The following is a 10,715-nucleotide window of genomic DNA, read 5'->3' on the forward strand; positions in this document are numbered from 1 at the left end:
AGAAACCAAGAGGAAGCTCCATATGGATGTTGTTTGTCATGCAGAGTCAGAGCACTTCCAAAAGGATTGAGACATATGACAGTAGCTTGTATTTCACATTTTCATTTTGGGAGATTCTTAGTTCAGGCTTGGCATGACCTAAGCAAATCTACCTGTATTTCATACCAACTGTAATCTTCTACCTACCACCATCATCTCACTTCCTACATCAAATATTTTTCATAATATTAAAGTTCTTATTCAAAATACAGGAACAAATAACATTGGCTTGGAAAGGGTAACGGTTTATTAAATGCATACAAAATTATGACACAAAAATAAGTTAATTGCATAGAAATTTAAGAGAGAAAAAAATATTAACTTCATTTTAAAGGTTTGATCCAGATGTGAAGAGCCTCTACTATCTGCACCTGTAAGACATAAGAATGCACTGTAAGGGTTGCACAACTGGAACTTTCAGTCACATGAGCTACAGCACGCCAGGGAAGGGCTTGGCCCATTTATTTTAATTCAGGTGCTTGCTGTGCTTTCCTCACTCTGATGACACACCGTTTTCCCAGAACTTGGCCAAACCTCCCACTTTTTCTGCTGAGACCAGCCTGCAGATACAATTTCATGTCTTAATTCTCGTGTCTATGAGGCCACGTTAATTACTCCGCTATAGAGAAGCGGGGATTCACCCGTGCTGTCAGAGCCCCTCTGCTGCACTCCCAACACCATTTACAGATCAGCCACCAGCTCTAGAGCAGTCAGAGGTGTGACAGTGGCACTGCCACACCGTGTGGACACCAGCCTGGTTTTAGTTTGTCTTTTCTCCTGATACCTGTTGTGCTGACGATTCCCATTAGATGGCACTCCAATTGCTCCCGGGGAGTTGAAGGTGGAGTGAGATGCTCTCATCAGAGCTGCATATCTACAAACAAACACAACCAGGCTCAGCATCTATGCACTCTGTATTTTCACTCTTCCATCCAGTTTAATCATCTGCATCTGTCACACAAATCTCACAGTCCTACTGCACAGAACAGTCAAGGGATGTCTGCCTGCAAAAGACAGATTTTTTTATTAAGTTCAAACTTGGCTTGTCAGGGTATTATTTATTCTTGGTTACTTCAAGTGCTGGACATAGATTTAGGATTCCACTATGTGGACCTAGACCCCAAATGGCGCCTGAGTTGGCCAGTGCCTATTCTCAGTTAGGAGAGACTGACCCAGGTAAGCTTGAAAATCCAGGAAAACATTTGACAAGCTTTTTCTCTTGGCTCAGAAATTAAGGCTGACATGTCAGAAATTCAGCCTGAGACATAAGAGGAAATCATGGCTATTTTATTGATATGACCAGTAGTTTCCAGAATTCCCTTTCTGTCCAAGCTCCCCACCAAGCCTTGAGCTGAAGTATCCCAAGTCCAGCTCACCCTGCCTTGGAGATGGGCTGGCTGCTCCCTCTGCAGTCATGATCCAGAGGATGCCGATGTTTTATGCAGAAGCTGCCACCACACTGTTCACAAACCACCTTCATCATCTCTTTCCTTTTGCAGCCTGGCTTTGTGCATTTGTTTGTGAAGATCTGAGTAAGAGAGGACAGGAAGTTGGCAATGTTGGCTTTCTGTGAGCCATGACCAAGCTGAAGGCACAGGAAGGCAGCTTAGACTTCAGCAGCAGTTTTCTTACCTTCTGCTTCTGCTGTGCTGGGTTGTATTTGCAGTCCTTATCTATGTGGGCTCCAACCACAATATCTGGGATTTCTCCCTTCTGCACTGGGATAGGTGTGTTACAGAGGGGACACACTGGCACCTGCACATTCTGAGAAGACACAGCACAGATCAGCATCACAGAATTAAAGAATTGTTTAGATTGAAATAGACCTTTAAGATAATCAAGTCCGACCATTACAAGTCAAACACTATTTTTATGTTCTTCCCCTTCTCTTACCCATAGATAATAGAAATATATTCCTAAATGTTTTGTGTTCCCATTTGCTAATGCTTTTAAAGATACACTTCACAACAGTAACTGCAAATCCCCATCCAAAAACCTCAGAGAAATGCTTTGCCAAACCAACTGTAGCAATGTATTTAGTAAGTTGACTTTAAATATACTTTTGGCTTTTCTGGAATTACAGCCCTTGAATACTTCAAAGCCCAAGTAGAGGCCAGAGATCAAAGTTTGGACCCACTTGTTCTGTTTATTTCTTCTGTAGTTTCATGTTTGTTGTTCTTCAACTTAAAGGACTTGGACCACCGAAAATTTTAGACCACAATACATTACTTGAAATATAAAGCACTCCTCTCTGGGAAGATGCACTGTAAGTGAAAAAAACTGGAATCTAGCAGTTCTGACCTGTGAAATGTCATGTTTTTATATATTAGAAATCCAGATGCATCATTAACTTGCATCTTGAGGTTCTCCTATCCACTTTTATTGAAAGCACAGGTGAAGTTTCAGAGCAGCCCTTATAAATGACTTAGCAATTCTGCAGGGAGAATTATGACTCACGTCATACAGAACTCACTTTCTTGTAGGCACAGCTGCACTTGTGGTCATCGTAACGGATGTGATCTTTACAGAAGACTTCCCCACACGCGTCACATTTCAGAGGAAGGAAATCTGGGAGAAGAATAAAAAAGAAAACATTTTTATGGAACAAAGCTAACAACTCTAAGAGTACTCACAGAAGTCTACAAATAAATTCTAAAGCAGTTTTTGTTGAGCCACAATCCAATTATCTCTATAGAGATTAGATCATTTTTCACAAATATTAAAACTAAAAGAGCACGAGTGGAAAGTTTTCCTCTTTTTACCTGCAGCATAAGACAAACACAAGCCATAAGCACCTCAGGAGCTCCTCGAATGCAGAAACCTCAGTGAGCAACTAGTCAAGAGCTAAGAGCTGAAGTACAAACGCAAAGCCCAATTTCAAAAATTACGTTATTCTTGAAAAGCCATTCCTTAACAATTTAACACGTACAGGAACCACAGCTATCGCTCTTTCCCAAGCCCTACTGAGGGGGGACCACAGCAGCAGCTCTGGTGTCTGCCACTACCCCCAGCAGCTCGGGGGGGACAGCACCGGTGCGCAGCACACTGCGGGACGGCTCCGCCCGGGCGGGCGCTGCTCGGGACCCGCACTCACCCAGCTGTTTGCAGGTGCGCTCGGAGCAGTGCTCGCCCAGCCACGGCAGCTCCATGGCACACGGGGAACGGCGACACCGACACCGACACCGACACCGACACCGACACCGACACCGACACCGACACCGAGACCGACACCGACACCGACACCGACACCGACACCGACACCGAGCCCTGGACGGGCACGGGCGCGGCCGCCGCGCCTTTAAGGGCTCGGGGCGCTGAGTCAGCGCAGCCACCTGCTGAGTCACGCTCCCGCCGCCCCGCCCCCGTGACGTCACTAGCGCCACAGCCAATGGCGTGCCCCACCGCCCCCACCGCCCGCCCCGCGTGCGCGGGCAGCGGCCAATGGGAGGCCGCGGGGCGGCTGAGTCACGGTCGGGGGCGGGGCCTGTGAATGGGAATAATGGGGGGGAATGGGGAATAAGAATTAAGGATAAGGATAAGGATAAGGATAAGGATAAGAATAAGAATAAGAATAAGAATAAGAATAAGAATAAGAATAAGAATAAGAATAAGAATGGAGATAGGCACTGGGGTGAGAAAAGACTTGGGGCAATAAAAGGCAAGACGTGGGGCAATGAGATGAGTTCAGGGTGGAGGTGGCAGGGGTTGGTAACGGTGACCGGAAACTTCCCCAGCTGGTCTCTATTGAAATGCTTGTCTCGCTTTGACAAGGCACCTTGAGATCAAGGTGTATTTAAAATGTGGATCTTTGGGGGTGTGTGACAATTCTGGCTTCGCACAGAGCAGAGGATGACTGTTGATTTCATGACATTAGCAAAAGGATTGAGAAATGACACAGTGTTGTTCCACCCCGCTCTCCCGGAAAACTCCTGACTGTGCTGTGGTGCGTGACTCAGACACAGAGTGGAGCCACGAGGTCAAAGGGGAGCTTTGGGATTGCGTGTGCTGCTGGCTGCCTGCACAGGCCACTTTGTGCTGTTGAACTCCAGGAGTGGCATGTGCCACTGCTCCACCTTCCACGTCACTCACCAACGTGGCACTCATGTGACTCCTGCTGTGGGTGCCAGCTTGGAGCACTTCCCAACAGCACAGTCCTGCTGGATTAAATTGATACCGTGTCATCAGCCAGACACAGTGCTCACTCTTCAATTAATTTTCTCTCCCAAACCCACAAAATTACCAAATCTCACATAAACCCTTACTCCACAGAACAGCTGAGCTGACAGAGCATTCCGCCACAGGTTTGTGAAGGGTAAACTCTGATTTCACCTCCTCCACTGTGGTGTTTGCTGCCTGGGGTCTTCTGGGTCGGCTGTGCCACATCCATGGGAACACCCAAAACCCACTCTGGGACAGCCTGGGGAGGGCACAGCCAGAGTATGGGACTCTCCCCCATGACTTTTGTTCTTCTCACTTGGTTGGTTCTGGCAATTTGGGACAGGTGAATTTTAAAATGGGAGAGGAAACAGCAAAAAATATCCAAATACAAATAGTAAGAGAAAGTCAAGTTATCCAAGGTACTTCAAGAGCTTGCCTTTATTATGCATCAGCTTCCTTGTACAACTCAAAATCTTGGGAGGTGCAAAAAAACCCACATGTCCTGCTGACCTTCAAGGCTGATTTTTTTTCCCTACAAAGCACCTACCCAGTGCTTGAGAGCAGTGGGATCCTCATGATCTCCCCAGGAAGGCTTGCCAAAAACCAGTGGGATGGGCTAAGCAGAGAGGAGGAGGTTGGTGTCTTCCCTAGCTGGCTGAGAGTGCCCTGCAGGCTGGAGAGCTGCTGCCAAAGGGATCATGTTTTATGGTGGAGAAGGGAGGAGTCTGCTTGTGGATAACAACAGGAGTGGCTCTGCACAGATTAGATGCTCTTAACGACGACTGTAAATCCCAAGTCTGGAAACCCACATAGTACAGGCAGGCATCTTAATAGAAACGAGGATTAGAAATTAGCTGAGGTCTTTAGTGATATTTTTAGAAGGTTGCTCCTGACAGGTTAGGCTGCTGAGAACCAGAGGAAAGTGCCGAACCCTGTGTTACTTGGGAGAGGATCACACAGTGCAGTGTGTGATTAGAGGCTGGCTAGCTTAGTGACAAAGGGGATACGTGGGTTAGGGCTGATTCGGGAGGAATTAGCAAGGGAAATTGCTTGAGAAGCAGAATTTGATTAGGGGCAGCCAACATGGATTTGTGAAAGGAAAGCTATGTGTAACTAACTTGCTGGAGTCTGGGGGAGGCACCATTCCCTGGCAGCCTGTGGAGTGTTGGTTTTATATAACTGATCTGCAGAGGGAAGGCCTGGCCCTTTGCCACCAGAATGGTGACACTGGGTGCGATGGATGGCAATCCCCTCCCTCCCTTGCATCTGCATGGGCTCTCTGCCTCCTCTTTCCCCATCCATCCCTTCCACTTCCTTTTTAGTTTTTATAGGAGGAGGCCTATTGCTTCTCCCCATGTCCCACACTCTTCTCTCTGTCGTTCTCTTCCTCTCCCTGCAGTCCATGGGATTGCCTCTTGTCGGGGTATTAAACATCACTGTCCACCCCAACACACCAGCCTGGTCTACCTTGGGACCTGCATTGCATCCTAAAGGGGGGATAAAACTCCTCAGAAAAGGACATTCATGGCACAGCAGGGGAACAACTGTCCAACATCACTGCCAGCTACAGGCACAGCATGGATGGGGAGCCAGGGATGTGCTTCCATCCTGTCTCCCAGGGAGGGTCTGTCCCCTTCCAGCACCTGGGTTATGGCAGCACAGCACAGAGATGCCCATGGCCAGGACAGCCAGGTCCATCCACCTCCTCTCTGCCCTGTATGCCCCAAACTCCTCCCAACACCATCCAGAAGACACAGGTGAGTCCCGTGTCCCTGGTGTCCCCAAGGCCACCTTGTTGCCTGCAGTTGTCCTGCTTGTTGCTCCAGCTGCAGAGCCACTGCTGTGGCATTAACATTTGGGTGACTCCAGCTCTCACTTGCCTTTTCCAGGTCTCTGAACTCCAATCCCAATGTTCTGCTTTTCCGCTCATAATTTCGTACCAGGCTCTTAAAACTGGATTTTATTTTCATTGCAATGACCCTGGGATGCTGCCTGATGCCTCTGTGGAGGAGACATGACATCTCCATTACACAGCTCAGATAAGTGTCTTAAAGAGACCACACACAAAGGAACCTAATGGTACCTATTTTTATTAGGTTTATTACAGGAGGGGAAGGAAAGCAGTCCCATCTCCCCACAGGATACTCTGTTAACAGCAGCAGACAGAGAGGAGAGATCTGTGGAGGTGGATCAGTTTTCCAAGAATATTAGCTACTGCTGCTCTAAAATTAGAGTCTAGGGAGAGCAGACAGGTTGACATAATTGAAAGGGCTGTCTTATGGGATGACATAGTTAAACAAGTCCATGATCAGCTTTAGAGTGACAGCTCAGCGACTTCTTCTAATCCTCAAAGGAGCACTGAGTTGTGAGGCTGTGATTTAACTAGTCCTGGATCTTATATTGTGATGATGTCAATATTATTAGAACCTGCTCCTAAAGAGATGCCTCCAAAATCACTGTACATGAACCGACTGGTGTTACGGGCACGACTCTGCTGCAGCTTCACCCTGCAGAGCCGTGGTTGATAAAACACTCCCCTGCTGCCCTTCTTACGTACCTGATTCTGTCCCTGTGGGCTGGGCTACAGGGGCAGGTCCAGAAACAGGATTAAGAACCTCATTTCAGGATGGAGCTGAAAAATGTCCTTCAGCCGCCCATTTTATTCAACGTAATTTAATAGCAAACACAAACTAACAAAGTTAGAGGTGAAATATAATAGCAGGAACCCCATAAAAAGTAACCTAATCTGTAAGATAAATAGACAACACTTTAGCCTGGGGAGATAGCAAATAAAAGAGAAATATGAGCAGAGCCATTCTCAATTCATAACTAACTTTAAAGAGAAATAATGAAGATGAGTTCTTCAACTTTTAATGCCCTAAGATTCTACTCCACAAAAAAAAACAAAAAAAAAAGCATTTTTAATGTTTTCCTCACACATTGTATGTCCCCAGCCAAATGTCCTGGATCACTCCCACACAAGGAGGCATCCATCAGAAAGGGAAATGATGTGGAGAAACCTTACTGTAATTCCTGATGGAGCAGGAGACACCAGGGATGGAACTTTTTGTGCTGGTGGAGCCTCTTGGTTGCCTTTGGTGGCCATCTCCCACTGCCTTGTTTTGGGTGCACAACTCAGAGCACCCACTGCCTTCATGGTGGCATTAGTCTGACATTTATTATTTTAAGGGGTTTTAGTTTGTTTTTTTTTCCTTCAGTGCCTACTTTAACTTCAAAGGCTGGGAATTTCCAAGCTGCCTACTGCATTTAGGCACCTAAATCCCATTGAGTTTCAAGTGTGTACCAGCCCTTAGGCTCCTAGGAAAATCCTTGCTAAGTGCCTAAGGGCTCATTGGCAGCCCCTGATTTACACAGATGCCATTGCACCAGCAGGAGCTCACTTCTTCAGTAGAACAGTCTCTTTTTAAAAACCTCCTCCTAAATTAAAAAATAAACTAGGAAGGACCACCTCTGATGGCTAATTTTTGGTGGTATATGCCTGTAAAGAATATAATCTCCTTGGGTTATACAAAAAAAAAAAAAAAAAAAAAAAAAACCAAAAAAAAAAAAAAAAAACCCTCGGCTACCCAGCACTAAGCCATCCAGAGACAAAATGCTCCTAGTTCCAGCTCTTGGCCCTCTGCGGAAAAATCTCATATTTGGTGTTTTAGAGGTAAACCCCACCATATCCACCACTGACTCTGACACCCACCATGTCTCCAACCCCCTTTTAGAGCACCCAGGAAGTATCTGTAGAGGAGAAACAAAAAATTAGCAGAATTAATCCATTTGCTTTGCGGTTTGGGGATGCCCCAACCCAAAAGGAAAGGGCAGAGAGCAGCCAAGCTGGCAGAGGGATGGGTACAGAGAGTACCCCTGAAAAGGCTGTCTCAAAGGGTGGGAATCATTGCAACAGCCTTTCTAATTGTAGAGGGAGATAAATCTCTTATCAGGTGATTTCTGGTCACTGATCAAACTCTATTGTCTTACTTAACATAAAAAGGTTGGGGATCTCCATGGCAGATTTCCTGGAATAACAATTGTCTTTTTGTTGAGTCCATACTGCAAACAGCATGACAGAACCCAGTCCAGCACTACTGAGCCCCAAATTTCCTCGGCTCTACCATGATGCCATCAAGTAGCAAGGGAAGTTAGACTCCAAATGCTTCTTATTCATTGCTGGTTCTGAATTAGAGTTTCACTAAAAACCAAGGCTCTATTCCTTAAGTATTTCAGCTGGTGATTATTTAGTAACAGTGCCATACCTCAGCATTGTCTTTAATATTCTTATTTTTATCTAGATAAATGAACCCATCTTTATTCCTGTTTTATAGCACCAAGAACAAAACCTGAACTCTCCTAAGTGGGCTTTGGTTTATGCTGTCAGCACAGGAGGAGACCAAACCCATTTTTGGTACAGATGAGTGGGTCTTCTGCAGGTCAGGAGAGGATGGGCAGGGGGTTCCTGGCAGAGCTTGGGAGCCAAAAGGAAAAGGACAGATCCAGGGAGGATTAGCAGGACAGGGGAGAAGGACCCCTTAGGTGATGAACCCCTTAGTGGGCAGACAGCCCTTAAGAAATCATCTGCGGGGGTGATGACTGATTTGGGTCACACCCACTCTGCAGACAATACTGGGACTAGGGGATAGGAGAAGAATTTTGGCTGTTCTGCTTGTTTTCCCTCTCCCATCCATCCCCAGCACCCATTTCCTTGGCCTTTACCATCCTGCTGGTGCCGCCACCGCCGTGCAGGCACCAGCAGCCCTGGAGGTGGCGGAGCGCCCGCAGGGTGATGCTCCCGTTGGGAAGATGTCCATCCCACAAGGACAGGGACGTGTGACACTCGGAGCCGCGTGCCACGAGGTGGCACCATGTCCCTGCTAACCCGCACGGCAGGGTCACCTCTGCGGCCGCGCAGCTGCTGCAGGACCCTGCTCACCTGGCAGGCTGAAATCCTCCCGCTGAGATTTGGGGAGGGTTAATAACTGGGCAGCCCTCTTTTCTGCAAGACCCAGTTGAGGAAGGAGGTGGTACCCTGTCCCATGGAGCAGGGGTGAGACCACTCACCTGCGAGAGCCTCTTGAGGAATTTGGTCACCTGGCAGTGCAGGCACAAGGTTTGCAGAGTTGTGGTGCCATCTCCCACTGGCTACAGCTCTCCTCAGGGGGGTCCTGGGCTCCTGTCCCTGCTGGCACAGTCATTTGTTGGCCCTGGGAGAGATGTCAGTGTCACAATGCTGGTTGTGCCTGGATGGTGTGTCTGAGCTGGTGGTGTGCCCTGGCTGTGCCCCCACTCCCCAGGGACCTGCAGGCAGGAGAGCTCATTTCTCACACAGAGCTTGGTCATCAAACCATACAATTCTTTGGGTTGGCAAAGACCTTTAAGCTCATCAGGTCCAACCATTAACCCAGCACTAAGCCATCCATGTTCATAAGTCAGTGAAAAAGGGAAAGCTGTGCACCAGTACCTTTTCCTTGAAATACCAAATATTCAGTATTATTGTGGCATGCTAGGAGGGATTCAGATGAGCCTATATCCCTGAGGAACTTTCAACTCCAAACCTTGACTTATTCAGATCACTTCCATCTTAGAAGCACCAGTGCAGCCCCAAAACCAAGGAGCTTGCCCAGCCTCTGGTTAGTGCCTTGATTAGTCTCCTGAGCTCACAAATGCTGAGTTTCCTCAATCTAACCCAGTTCTTGGGGTCTTTCAGCAGAGCTCTGCAGCTTAATGCCCTGTTCTTCTGAGGGGGTTCACCCCCAGGTCCTGTCTGTCCCCACCACACTGCCCTGAGCTCTGCTGACACAAACTGATGCTGGCATCTGTGGCACTGACTGCTCAATAAGACACAGTAAAACAAAGTGACTGCTGCACCCAAGTCTGCTTTGGTGAAGAAAACACAAGTGCAAGCCATAGGGATATATTAAATGAAAATTCCCTAATGGATGAGGGGTTTTTCATGTGCTGAGGAAGTTCCACCAGCTCCTTCTGCTCTTGCTTTAGAGCATGGAGCAACCAGCCAAAAAACCCTGTGCTTCTGTCAGAAGAGGAAGCAGAGGGAGCAGCTCAAAGAGAGCTCTCCTGCCTGGGTTTGCTGTCCCTGGCAGTGTGCTCAGAACAGTAATAGAGTGCCTGGAAATACCTACATTATTCCTGACACAATGGTTTCTGGCTGAACAATACATTGCCAATTCAATTTATTCAAACAAGTTCCTTGGGAAGACAGCAAAGCAAATCCAGGTGGCAATTACCGAATTCAGACTCTGCCCTGAACTCGGGGAAACAAAGGGGCAAGATATGAGAGAAATAGCAAGTTCTTCTGGAAATCCCACAACTGCAGAATCCTAGGAGCTTTTAATCACGTGCCTGCTGGTATTCAGCTGAAAAACCCCTGTGTCATTGGGCAAGGAGAAAGAGCAGCATTGCAATTGCTCTGCTGTAGCACTTAGCACTTTGGAATATCTTTGCTATGAAAATTAAACGCTGGTTTGTTTCCTTTTGAAAGCACAGCAGCACTT

The 10,715-nt window shown here is 47.2% G+C and overlaps 1 protein-coding gene across 8 annotated transcripts; it reads right to left on the reverse strand.

Moving 5' to 3' along the window:
- Nucleotides 1-268: 268 nt before the first annotated feature.
- Nucleotides 269-3,358, reverse strand: ZFAND2A (zinc finger AN1-type containing 2A). 8 transcript variants are annotated; one of them, XR_005952459.1, is made up of 7 exons: nt 3,134-3,291; nt 2,513-2,607; nt 1,672-1,803; nt 1,416-1,567; nt 1,009-1,043; nt 824-913; nt 269-410 (listed from the first exon to the last, which is right to left on the reverse strand). XR_005952459.1 is itself a non-coding variant. In XM_041401865.1 (6 exons), exons 2-6 carry the CDS (start codon nt 3,186-3,188, stop codon nt 721-723), a joined length of 627 nt encoding a protein of 208 aa, XP_041257799.1. In that variant the 5' UTR covers nt 3,189-3,261; nt 3,292-3,358; the 3' UTR covers nt 269-720. The 8 variants fall into 8 exon arrangements, 6 of the variants coding, with proteins under 6 accessions (XP_041257799.1, XP_041257800.1, XP_041257798.1 ...); XR_005952458.1 differs by having other exon boundaries at nt 824-1,043; XM_041401865.1 differs by lacking the exon at nt 1,009-1,043 and adding an exon at nt 3,292-3,358 and having other exon boundaries at nt 269-913; nt 3,134-3,261.
- Between the last annotated feature and the right edge of the window lie 7,357 nt (nt 3,359-10,715).

This window comes from Onychostruthus taczanowskii, unplaced genomic scaffold (genome assembly GCF_017590055.1).
Source record: "Onychostruthus taczanowskii isolate IOZ18803 unplaced genomic scaffold, ASM1759005v1 scaffold19, whole genome shotgun sequence".
NCBI lineage: Eukaryota > Metazoa > Chordata > Aves > Passeriformes > Passeridae > Onychostruthus > Onychostruthus taczanowskii.